This window comes from Ursus arctos, unplaced genomic scaffold, assembly GCF_023065955.2.
Source record: "Ursus arctos isolate Adak ecotype North America unplaced genomic scaffold, UrsArc2.0 scaffold_2, whole genome shotgun sequence".
Lineage (NCBI taxonomy): Eukaryota > Metazoa > Chordata > Mammalia > Carnivora > Ursidae > Ursus > Ursus arctos.
In genome coordinates, this window is record NW_026622874.1 from 40,738,640 (window position 1) to 40,751,772 (window position 13,133).

The 13,133-nt window shown below is 47.9% G+C and overlaps 1 protein-coding gene and 1 non-coding gene across 2 annotated transcripts in view; both read left to right on the top strand.

Moving 5' to 3' along the window:
* The first annotated feature begins 995 nt into the window (after positions 1 to 995).
* LOC113242615 (U6 spliceosomal RNA) lies at positions 996 to 1,102 on the top strand. Its single transcript, XR_003311988.1, has one exon. It is a non-coding gene; the product is annotated as a U6 spliceosomal RNA (small nuclear RNA).
* A 6,338-nt stretch (positions 1,103 to 7,440) lies between these two features.
* TMCC2 (transmembrane and coiled-coil domain family 2) overlaps positions 7,441 to 13,133 on the top strand; it is a 38,576-nt gene continuing 32,883 nt past the window's right edge. The window contains 1 exon segment of the mRNA XM_026480521.4: positions 7,441 to 8,093. Coding sequence (XP_026336306.3) covers positions 7,887 to 8,093 — 207 coding nt within the window. The 5' untranslated portion in view covers positions 7,441 to 7,886.

Here is a 13,133-nt window from a genome sequence, read left to right on the forward strand (position 1 = left end):
TATCTCTGCCTCTTAGTTACCGTACATGGCAAAGTACCATTTGGACTTATTGAAAGGTTCAGGCTAAAATTATATGGCACACAAAAGGCACTCAAATGATAACTGTTGTTATTATTAACAAGTGTGTAGCCATAGCATAGCCTAAGCGACAGTGCGGTGGGCATTGTGGGAGGAGACACTGAAGGCAAGCAGAACTGGTTGGGCTAGCTCTTCCGAGTCAGGTGACCTCGGGCAAGTTTTTTTTTTTTTTTTTTAAGATTTTATTTATTTATTCGACAGAGATAGAGACAGCCAGCGAGAGAGGGAACACAAGCAGGGGGAGTGGGAGAGAAAGAAGCAGGCTCACAGCGGAAGAGCCTGATGTGGGGCTCGATCCTGCAACGCCGGGATCACGCCCTGAGCCGAAGGCAGACGCTTAACCGCTGTGCCACCCAGGCGCCCGTTAGGGAAGTTTTAATAACTCTTTGAGCCTCAGTTTCCCATCTGCGAAAAGGAGGTTATAAACTTACCTACAAAGTTTGTTTTATAGCCCAGATGGGAGCTTGCGACAGGCAAATAGTAAGTGCTCAATAAATAGCAGATACTATTATTTTTTTTTTAAGATTTTATTTATTTACTCGACAGAGATAGAGACAGCCAGCAAGAGAGGGAACACAAGCAGGGGGAGTGGGAGAGGAAGAAGCAGGCTCATAGCAGAGGAGCCTGATGTGGGGCTCGATCCCATAACGCCGGAATCACGCCCTGAGCCGAAGGCAGACGCTTAACCACTGTGCCACCCAGGCGCCCCAGATACTATTATTTTTAAACACCGTTACATTTTTTTTTTTGTAAGTAGGTTCCACACCCAGCGTGGAGCCCGGGGCAGGGCTTGAACTCACCACGCTGAGATCAAGACCTGAGCTGAGATCAAGAGTCAGACGCTTAACCGATGGAGCCACCCAGGTACCCCGGAAGATTTTATTAATCCACAAATCTATCGATAAATGTGATCAACTGTGCTTGCTTCGGCGGCACATATACTAAAATCGGAACGATACAGAGAAGATCAGCACAGCCCCTGCATGAGGATGACATGCAAATTTGTGATGCATTCCATATTTTTCTGATTTAAAATAAATCTACATGTTTATTGAATAAAAAAAATAGTAAGTGTGATCAACTAAGTCTTCCCCTACATCAGGGGTTCTTAACTTCACTGTGCATAAGAATCCCCTAGGACCCTTGTTTCAAGTGCAGGTTTTCAGGCTCCCCCCAACCCCTGGAAATTTTGTTTCTATCCCTTTGGTGTAGGGTCTGGGGATCTGAATATATAACTAAATCCCAAGGTGATTTATGTTGCTCGCAAACCATGAATGATCCTTTTTGAAAAACACTGTCCTACGGTCTCAGAAAAGAAAAAGAAAAAAAAATGTTTTTCCCATCACAAATACGCCATAAAAACTCTATAATATGCAGATGTAAAATTAAAGAGATCCGAATATTGAATGATTCTATTTTCAAGATGACTTGGGGGGCCTAGGTGGCTCAGTTGGTTAAGCGTCTGCCTTCAGCTCAGGTCCTGATCTCAGGGTCCTGGGATTGAGCCCCACATCCATCAGGCTCCCTGCCCAGTGGGGAGTCTGCTTCTCCCTCTCCCTCTGCCCCTCCCCCCTGCTTGTGTGTGTTCTCTCTTTCTCTCTCAAATAAATAAATAAAATCTTTTTTTTTAAAGATGACTTACATAGTTCTTACCTACTTAAAGGCTTCTGAATCATCCTAAAGCATTTTATTCTTTTAACACTCGTGATACGGATGAATGTGTGTAAACACTCCTTTCTCAGAGTCATTTCAGTCCCTTGTAGAGACCTCTCTCTCCTCTGCACTGGGGGACTTAATTATTTCCCCCTTGGAATGTTGACACACATCACCATTTCAATCTTTTGTTGTTTTACATTTTGTTTGTGCCTTTTATTTCCCCACCTGGACTTTAAGTCCAAAGGCAGGGGCCCACGTCTTTTCTGGTTCTCTATCTTCCACAGGCATCTTGTCAAGCCTTTGTCCCTGACATGTGTTTCATAAATATGTTTGAATGAACGCAGATGTATTTAACTGTAGACTAGTACTCATTGATAGATTCTTTACCACAGGAGTGGCTCAGAATTGTAGCTGTGAAGGGTGAGCTATTGGGCTTTTTCACGTTTAGAGCCAGACAGAGCAGGGTGCAGACCTCAGGCCTATGAAAGAAAGTGCTAGAATCCCACTGAGCCTGTTTTCTCGTTTGTACAGTGGATATAATATTTACCTTGCAGAGCTGTTGTGGGGATTAAGTAAGCGAGTGCTCATAAGGTTCCTAGCAAAATGCACAACGCCTGAGTTCTCTTTCAGTGCATAACTGCCTTCTTCTTATTATCATATCTTAAAGTACCACGTAGAATAATAGTTACAACTGCCATAGATATCTGTCTTCATACGTAAAATAATAAACCACTGATTCTCTCTGAGCAAAGCTGATATTTTCTCTTCTTTTATTTTATTATTTTTTTGAGGTCGAGCTTTTTCAGCTTTAAGTAACAGATTGTCCAGAGGTTTTCTATGGATTCCCTATAGAGATGGAAAAGGACACAAAGCAACCATTTTACCAGTCCCAGGCTTTCACACAGAGCAGTACAATCAGGGTTTAAGCTTCCACTTCACAAACCTCCTCTGTTCATAGCCATGATGATTGTGACCTTCCTCCCAAAGAGCAACAAGCATCCAGAACGAAGAATATGCATCGTACCTGAAATGAAATGCAGGAACGTCCAGCCTTTTCTACTACAGAGAGGAGATTTACCAGTCCCAGGAATGAGCCCGACACTGGGATCTCCCGTGCAGGTCTCAGATAGGAAGGGACACAGGAATGGCAATCTGTTCGGTGTCACTCTTTTAAAACATTGCCAGTTAGGTATCAGTGATTCTGTGCTATGGAGGAAATAACACATACACTTTTGAATAAAAATAGTAATTACGGTTTTATTTCTGAATCAAAAAATTCAAACACCTAAGTATCTAAGAATAAGGTAGATGGTGGGTAAATAAATCATGATATAGCCACTTGATAGAATGGATAAGTAGTCACTTAAAATATTTCCTTAGACATATTTCCATGTGGAATAACATGGAAGATGTAATAATATATGGATAATGATTCTGAGTACATTTTAAGTAAAAAACAAGAAAATTTAGTATAGACTCAGAGCTTTCTCCAACTCACGAGTGATGCAGACAGAGCCTTCCTGGTCCTGTCTGCCTCTTAGAAGAGCCAATAAAACGCCTGTATTTAGGTGGTGGGATGGTGATGTCATCGACAATCCGGCCAATCTCCCTGACGATTATTTGCATAGTTTACTTCTCCTAATCCAACGGAACCCAATTTCTTTTAAGAGGAGCATTGAGTGGAAGTGGAAATCTCTAAAAGAAAGGGAGGAAAATTACATTAACAAAGGAATATTTATAATGATGTTGGTATCAAAATACAGTGATGGAAATTATTACATCCGGTCTCAGTAGAGTGTACTTTTACCTTCTAAGCAAAGCACTCTCCCTAGTATGTTAAATCTTACAATAGCTGACCACTATTACCCATTTGATGTTTAAAGTGTTTTTTAAAGAATTCCTACGGAGTAGGAGACAGACTTTTCTTAGATAATCTGGAAACCCCTTGCTAATGGCATGAAGAAAAGCCTTTTGAAAAAAGAAAAAACAAACCCTACTCTATGTTTACCTGTTGATCTTGGCACTTTATCCTCTACAATTAAAGCCTCTTCCGTTTATCAAGCTAATTGAACTGGCTGTTGACAAGGAAACAGGATTCCATATCCCTGATCTTTATCCTTCTTGTTTATACACTTACTGGTTTGGCAAATTTGATCCTACCAGGAGTGCCCCCTGTCATTAGCCTTGCTGGGATTTCCTTTCACAAAAAGCATTAAGCTTAATGGAACAATTCTGTTTTTTTCATGTGGCAGACTGGGGGCTTAGATAAGTTTGTTAATTATTTGTGTTTCATTCAGGTTTACTGAGCACATCTATGGGTGAAATGTTTTCACACGCTTATCTAGTTTTATCCTTAGGATAACCATGTGAGGATAGATATTATTAGTACCTGTTTAGAGATAAGAAAGCCAAGGGCGAGAGAAGTTAAGTGGTTGCCCAAGAACACACAGGGAGTAACAGAACCGGAATTCTTACGTGGACGGTCTAACAGCAAGACCTGTGTGCTTCCCGCAACACCATGTTATTTATTTGCAATTAACTAGTGGTATCAAAGCAGAATGGAAAATGCTACTCTTACATACTAAATATAATCTCTTGCATTGTGAATCTGCAAATTTTTGTCTTATCTTGAGCATCAAAACATACTATGTTCCTGTGTTTTTCCAAAGAAGCCTAGAAAAATAGAAGGATCGATCCTTTAAACAGAATTTCAATCAAAGTCCTTTCAAGTTGTATTTATCTTAGGTACTCAGGAATTTACTACGGCTAATGAAAATCTGCCATCAGCTTCAAACTGGCTGTTGCAAGTCACACAGGTGTCTTTACAGACTTCCCACCCAACCTTCTTTGGCAGTACTAGATTCATTCTATAATAAGACCTCAGAAAAAGTTGGAATGGGTAAGAAACAAGGTTAGAACCCTCGAAGTGGAACGTGTAAGACTTCTGAAGCTGGATGGCGTCTCTGATAATAGCTATGGCGCTCAGTCTAAATGCTTTACATTTACTACCCAACACCCTATAAGACAGGTACTCTCATGATCCTAACTTCCAAATTAGGAAACTGGGGCATAAAGAGGCTGGATAACTTGGCCCCAGTCACATGGTGAGTGGAGAACAGAGGCAGGATTTGTCCCCAAGCGGTGTGGCCACAGAGTCTAGAGCTCGTAACCCTATGCAGCACTGCCTTTCCAAAATGGAATATACAGCATTAGCTGATTTCATGAAACACACCACAGACTTTTTTGTTGACCTGCACAACACCTTGCTAAATAGGTCCACAAATAGGAAATTTGGCCATCATGCTATGTGTGTGTGGTCACGTAAAAATCATATTTAAGGCCAACTTCAACCTAGTATAGAAATGGAGCATAATTCAAATGACGATGGTCTCTGCTTTCTTTCTTTCTTTTAAGATTTTATTTATTTATTTGACAGAAAGAGAGAGTACAAGCAGGGCAAGCAGCAGGCAAAGGGAAAGGGAGATTCAGGCTCCCACTGAGCACAGAGCCCGACATGTGGCTCAATCCCAGGACTCTGGGATCATGACCTGAGCTGAAGGCAGATGCTTCACCGACTGAGCCCCCCAGGCATCCCTGGTCTCTGCTTTCTTAAAACCTCACAATGACTCCCTCCACTTTTTTTCCAGCTTCTAGCCAGCTCAGGAACGCAAGCTCACCATTTGCCCAAGGCAATTTACCTTTTTACCTCCCAGCCTAAGACTTGCCAAGATCTGTAGGAGTCCCTACACTTCTGTAGGGGGAGTCAGGAGTCAGCTAGAGGACAGCAGACTATTCTGTCTGACATTCAACACATGAGAATCTGCTCCCACTGTTTCTGCTTAGTGCTGCCACAGTCTTCACGGGCATTCTGTCTTTCCCTCATCATCGAAAATGCTAACAGCAGAGTGCCAGGGAAGCTTTGTGTTTCTGCGTTGTGCCTGATACTGTGTAGTGAATGTAGGGGGTGGTTCTGCGTTCCCAGCCCATCCTAAATTCCTGTCTTCTAAAAACGGAACTGCCTAGTTTAGAAAGTAGCTGTCTGACTGAAGTAAATTCTTAACAACTTAGGCTCTTCTAGGATACACATTCAAATGAGTGGTTGGAATGGGGAAAAGGACAGAGCAGAGTCAAGAAGCTCATAGCCTGGTAGGACTGGAGCGAGGCTAGCATGGCATGATGGGTGTAAAAGCGATTGGTAAACTGTAAAACGCTTTAGGGATCATCACTGTGACTCACAGACTGAGTGGCCCCTTCACTACAGTCTAAGTCAATAAATGGGTCTCAGATGTGAGCTTGCATCAGCATTACCTAGAGGGCTTGTCAAAATAGACTTCTGGGGGTTCTGGGGTGGCCCAGTCGGTTAAGCGCCCGACTTCTGATTTCAGCTCAGGTCGTGATGTCAGGGAACTGAGATGAGCCCTGCGTAGGGCTCCACGCTCAGAGGGGAGTCTGCTTAGGATTCTCTCTCCCTCTCCCTCTGCCCCTCCTCACTGCTCCCTCCCTCTCTCAAATAAATAAATAAATAAATAAATAAATAAATAAATAAATGTTTAAAAAAATTAAAAACCCAGACTTCTGGGCTATTTCTGATTCTGTAGGTCTTGCTGGTGTCTAAGAATTTGTATTTCTGTCAAGTTTCCAGGTGATACTGATGTTACTGGTTCCTCCTTTGAGAACCATTGGTCTAGGCTGCTGGATGGGCACAAATGATCGTATCCCTAGTAAGCACACAGTAGACACTCAGATGGAGTTGTTATTACTCTGTTCCATATCTTGGTAGCCCCAATATTTACTCTCTTCTGCCTCCAGATTACTACCACAGTTTGGCCGAGATTCATGGGAAAAAGAAGTTGCATTCTTTTTCTTCTCTTCCATATGTATCAACCTCCTACCATTAACACCCCTTCTTATTTAAAAGCCTTTTCATAGTTTGCATTATTGTGTTAAATAATCTAATACGTTCTAATTTCTGAGCATAAAGTTAACTCACATGCGATAGCTACTTAAAGTGGGAGAATGGGTGAAGGGACAGAAGATCACCCCCTCCCTCTGCCATTTGCAGCTCTGAACATAGGCGTAGGCTTGTTTCAGACCGTGTATCCTAGAGGGGATCAGTAGCTCCCTCGATGAAGGGCTGTACACACGTAATGTGCAAAGTTAGAGCAAAATGCAGTGATGATAAACACCCCTATCTCGCCCCCTCCCTGTCAAATAAAACGAGTGGGTGGGGGAAATCCCGAGAGAGCCTTTTCTGGGAGGGTCCCTCCGGCTCCTGCCAAGACCGCGCCTGGGGTGGCGCGCCGCCCCGCCTCTGCTCCGCGGCCGGCTCTCTGCAATGCCAAAACGCAGCAGCAGAGCCCTCCAGACCTCTCCTGGGGGATCGCGCGGTGCAACCAACCCTAAAAACGTGGCCGCGCGACGCCCCCTCAGCCCTCCGGGCTTCCCATTGGCCCGTTGCCGTTGTCACTCGCTCCTTGTCTCGCCTCCCCGCTCGCGGGCGGAGGCAGCGGGCGGGGTAGGTTGCGCGCTCGCCGCTGGCTCGGGCCGCGGTCGCGGCTTTGCAGCAAGCTGCGCGGCGGGCGGGGAGCGGGGCGCGCGGCCGGGGAGGGGGCCGGGCGCGCTGCGGGCTCGGCGGCCGGCCCATGCTGGGCGGGGGCCGGCGGCAGGGCCGGGGGCCGCAGCCCGCGCCGAGGGCGGCCGCCGAAGACCTGCCCGGCCGGCTGCCCGGTGCCCTGCCTCGCCCAGCAGCCCGGCCCGCCGGGAGGGATGCGCGGTGCCGCCCAGCTCCCCTCCGCCCTGCCTGCGCCCTGGAGCAGAAAGTTTGGGGGGCCGGGGGCTGTTTTCCTCCTCCCGCTCCAATGACTGCCCAAGGACTCCTGCTGCCCAGCCTCGACTGTGACCTGCCTCCGCTCCCCAGGTCGGAATGAACTATTCCAGGCTGTAACCAAGGCTCCGTGTCCTCGCCCCTCCCTCACCCTCCTTTAAAAAGATTTATTTTTTAATTCAAGAAATTGTGACCCGCCGACCCCCACCCCGCCCCGTCGTTACCAATTTAGACCCCGGGCCTCATTTTCTGAGTGTATGAGGGGGTGCGGTCTCCCCCAAGACGGCGCGCTGGAAGGACAGATTCCCCTTGCCGACCCACATACACCATGAAGAGGTGCAAATCGGACGAGCTGCAGCAACAGCAGGGCGAGGAGGATGGAGCTGGGCTGGAAGATGCCGCTGGCCACCTGCCGGGCGCGGACCTCCGGCCTGGGGAGGCCACGGGTGCTAACTCTGCAGGCGGGCCAACTTCAGATGCGAGCGCCGCCGCGGCGCCCAACCCGGGGCCCCGAAGCAAGCCTCCTGATTTAAAGGTGAGCGCAGACCGTCCCCTGGCAAGCCCAGTCGGCGACTTAGCTTTCCCCGCCCCACGCAGAAGTGCTTTCACAGGATGCAAGTGATGGGGAAGCCAGGCAAAGGTCAGAGAGGATGTTCGGCCAGAACCCTGGGCTGGACGTCAGGTACCATTTGTGCCTCCGTCTTTCAGCTCCATTTCAGGCCTCTGTGTTTGTTCCTCATTATCAGCAGACGTTCTAGTGACTCACCCACCCGAGATTCTTTGAATAATGTGTGTGAAGTGCTGTTCGCAGACAAAGGGCTGGAGAAATCCAAGATGCTAACTAAAAAGTTGACATCACTTTCCCTCCTGTAAGATGGCAGGGGAAGAAAATTGCAGCGTGGGAGGCCAAAGCAGAGGACCATTCATTTCCTTTGCTGAATTAGCTTCCTCCTTTTGGGACCTTCCTGGATGAAGCTCAGTTTGTCCATCTGTGAAAGGGGAGTGTGGATTTCTTGCCGTTAGGTGGAGCCAGAGGTTAAGCTAGTGCTTGGAGATCCCTGCCTGCCTGCTGAACCAACCCCCAGGGTGGAGAACTGACAGGTGGCCAAGCGGTGCTTGGGCTGGTTTGGGGCACACATGCTGAGCCGGCAGTTAGAACCAGACTCTGAAAGAGCCGATCACATGCAGCTGGGAGTCCTTTATTTTCCGGCCTGCGGTGGCCGAGACAATTGTCGAGCTATGCTGAATATGTCTCTATATTAATTAAAGCAGCAGCCGGGATAAATAATGCACCTTTGCTGGAACTGCCGACAGGGACTGCAGGCTTAGGATTGGCAAGCCGGCTCACCGCGGGGCTGAGCGAGATGTCAGCCCAAGGAAGCAACTTAGATGCCTTGGAGATTGATGCCTCAGGGGAGATATTCTCCAGAGGGGGTGCAAGGTCTGGGCTAGGGGAGCAAAAGGACTCCATGATGTTAAATAAAGCCTGTAGCCTATGGCAGCAGCCACTAAGGAGCTTATCAGAATAAGCCAATGACATTCCTCGTTTGGCCTGAGCCGCTCAGTCAGGAAGTCAGAGCGCAGGTGAGTGTGCTCTTACCTGTGTGTGTTACCTGTCTGTGTGTCTTGGGGAGGGGTAGGAAGGGGTAGGAAGGAGCTAGCTCCTTGTGTGTACTCCAGGAAAACCGTGGTAGTTATGTGAGTGTGACCTCTGGTGCTGCGGCTGCCCTTTTCAGAGGTGGGGGGCAAGCCTTATGTCTGCAGATGAGCTCCGCTGGAGAGGCCCCGCACGGGAGGCTTGTGCTTTCAGTCAGGCCCAGGGAGTCCTTGGTGCCTGCCCCAGCTGTCCCCTCTGAGCCCACCCTGGGTGGTCAAGAGGTGTGGCTCCTATTCTCAGTGGGATGATGAACGGAAATGGGTGCCCTTAATGTGAGTGTGGGAAGGAGGGGAGCCTTCTGCTGCAGACTTCAGCCTCCTTCTGGGCCCCGCCGAGATGAGTCTGGCCAGCAAACCCCAATCCCATGGCCAGATGGGACCCTTGCCCTGAGTTGACGAGAAGCTGCCTTGGAAACTCCCCCACTCTCCAGCTCAGGCCAGCAGTGGAAACTGCCAGCTCCATTAATTTCCCTCGGTTGCCTACATGAGCGAAGGTGGGCTGGTGGTGGCGTGGGGGCTGCGGTGTCTTTGTCTCTGTAGATAATGCTGCCTTAAAAGCTCGTTCATCTTCACCCTCCTGTATCATCTCTCTCTCTCTTCTTCACCTTTTTTTTTTTTTTTTTTTTTTTTTTGGCGACACCCTCGTTGTGGTTAGGGCAGACACAGCAACTCCACACCTGATATTAGCAGCTGAACTTCCCTGAAGCAGAATTGAGATTCAATGTGAGAAAAGGAGCTTCACTCCCCCCCAAACATATCACTGAGGTAGATTGCAGCCTTGTGGACCCAGGCTGGCAACAAGGAGGAGAAAACAGAGCTGCTGCTCAGTGGGAGCAAGGGGAGACCAGTCCGGCCTTTTCCTGTTTATCTCTGTCTGCTTTATCAAAGCATGTTTACAAGGTAGGGACTTTGGAACCAGATATGAACTTGGGGGCCATCAGGATTTGATTTGCTGTGTGATCTCAGGCAAACCACTCAACTTTTCTGAGCCTTTTTCTGGGAAAAAGGAATAGGAATATTGAAGTGTGTCCAAACTTGGTTTCCAGGGCTGGAAAAGTTGTTTACCAATGGTGGAACAGTTTTCCAATGATGGAAAAACTCCATGACTGGCTCTAGCACTGGATAGAAGCAGGCTCGTTTTGGATTTGCTGGTGGTACCAGAAAGGGGCGGGTTTAATTTTTTTGTAACATCTGCCTGCCCCACACCTGTGTTTGGCCTAGGAGGATCAGCAGCTCTGGTTTTGTTTTCCTTTTAAACTTTGGAGATAGGGACTTTGCGTCCCTTGGTTCCACTTGTGTTTTCTTGTGACAACTCCAGGCATTGTGATAGATTAAGTGCCTTGGAGGGAATCATCTTGAGAAAGGGGCAAAAAAATAAGAGGCTTTATCAGAAGTACCTCCCATGGCGATTGGGGCTGGGGGGATTTTAGTCTTTGCCAAAGCAATCTTTTTTTTTTTTTTTTAAGATTTTTTTTTTTTATTTATTTATTCAACAGAGACAGCCAGCGAGAGAGGGAACACAAGCAGGGGGAGTGGGAGAGGAAGAAGCAGGCTCATAGCGGAGGAGCCTGATGTGGGGCTCGATCCCATAACGCCGGGATCACGCCCTGAGCCGAAGGCAGACGCTTAACCGCTGTGCTACCCAGGCGCCCCTGCCAAAGCAATCTGAATGCCCAAACTAGTGGCAGCCACAGGTTCCAGAGGCCCCTTTGGCCTCTCCCCACAGTCCTTCAGTGTCATGGAGCCTGTTACTCTGCACTGTGAATTTCTGCTACAGTGGTCTGGGATCCGAGATGATGGGGTGGGAGGGCCAGTGAAAAGAAGGAAAAATAGTTACACCGCAGTGTTAAAGGAGCAATTATATAATTGCTACTGAAAAATCACCTGGAAAGGGACATTGCTGTACAGGAGGCTCATGTGGGTACCTGGGGGCCTTCTTCGCTGCTCCACACACTGATATGACACTCCCTACATAGGAACCCACAATCCAGAGTCCCATTGCCCAGCCCCTGGTGGCCTGGAAGTCCTCTTTAACCACTTCGGTTCATGTCTTGATTCATTTGTCCTCATTGTGTGCTGCTACCACATTCCCTGCTAGTTGGGAGGACAGGCCAGGAGAGCGGTAACAGAGAGAGTTGGCAAACCCAAAGGACACCAGAATTCTCTAGCAAGAAAACCCAGCTCCAGTGAGAATGGGCGTGGGGAGGAGCTCCGGGGAAACTGCAGAAAGGAACCCCGGGTGCACATTCCTGTTAACAATACAGCATGGGGTAGCTGTTGCTGAGGCCTGGGATGCATGGCTAAGCCTAAGAGTCAGCTGGTTCTGTCCCTGAGTTCTAGAAGCCTCAAGACAAGGAGGAAATCACCAACCTCAGCACCTCTTCCACCCCTTCTGCAGCCAGAAGAATCGAGCCCTTCCTGAAAAGGAAGACTCTGGGTGTGCTGGCCAGAGTCCTCCCCCTGATGTTCTTTTCCCCTCCCAAAAGCCCCTGTGAATAATTTCCCCAGGGATTTCTAGGCACTATTCTTATTTTTCCCCGGAAGAAAAAAACGTATGCCCTGAGGTCCGTTACTACAGTCCTGATTCGAAGTGCTTTGGACTCAAGACTCATGTGGGTTCCAGCTCATGTTCTCTCATTCACACCATGCATTGGCCTTCATGCCTGTTCACAGTGGAGATGAGAAAAAGCAAAGAGAAGCCAAATAGCTGGGGGGACGTCCCAGCTGGAGAATGTGTGGTTCTCCTTGCTGGCTCACTGCCTTCCCTGGTGAGCACGGGTACGTGAGCCCCTCGTGAATGGCCCGTGTTCCTTCGGCACTCCTGTATAGAGAGTCCATGGGGAAGGGGTCAGGAGTCAAAGATACTGAGCAACTTCAGTGGGAAAGGCACTGTTCTAAACTGTGAAATAGGACATGTATGGAAAAGCGTCTGAAAACATGTATGTACAGTTTACAGCAGCAAAACAGACACCCCATCTGCCTACTACCCAAGTCAAGAAAGAGAACATTGACATTCCCAAAAGCCCCTGCTTGTTTTTCTGTTCTTTTATTTGTTTAATTTTTTTTTTTTTTTAAAGTAAGCTCTACACCCAACATGGGGCTTGAACTCACGACCCCAAGATCAAGAGTCGCATGCTCTATCAACTGAGCCAGCCGGGTGCCCCTTATTTTTCTCTTTTGCTTTGTTTTTTTGTTTTTTTTTGTTTTTTTAAGGCTATGGCTCTTGATCAGATTGATGGGTTTCAGGGCCTCCGCTTCGTCAGTGGGGGAGAAGACAAGCTACTTCACGGGACTGTGGGTGAAGGAGTGTGTGTGCTCTGGGAGTCTAGGGGAGGGTCTGGTGATAGAATGGACTCTGTGTGGCCTTCTCCTAGTTCTGCGTTAGAGGTGATACGTTCAGGCTCGACTAGGGGTAGGATAGATTTCATTAGGGAAGTAGGATTGCTGTAGACCTAGGACCAGGGGAAGGAGAAATTCGTTCTTTGGCAGCAGAAGTACCCCGGCCTTCTAGGTGAGCCCCCGTCAAACAGGATGAGATCCCTGCAAGAAAATCGTCCATCAGAGGAGCATCATTTGACGGAGTCCGCAACACATGGGGCTGATCAGAAGTGATGGACTGAGAGCAAGATATTTTTTTACAAGATTTTATTTATTTATTTGAGAGAGAGAGAGAGAGAACACGTGTGCATGGAGGAGCAGAGGGAGAGGGACAAGCAGACTCTGGGTTGAGCATGTTGCCTGATGCGGGGCTCGATCCCACGGCCCTGAGATCATGACCTGAGCTGAAATTAAGACTCAGACACTTAACCGACTGAGCCACCCGGGAGCCCCTAGAGCAAGAGATTAAAGAGAGAGTAGGACGTTAATGACCAAGTAAGAGAGGGGCTTTCTAAATGGGGGAAGTGGGCTAGCAAGTGCC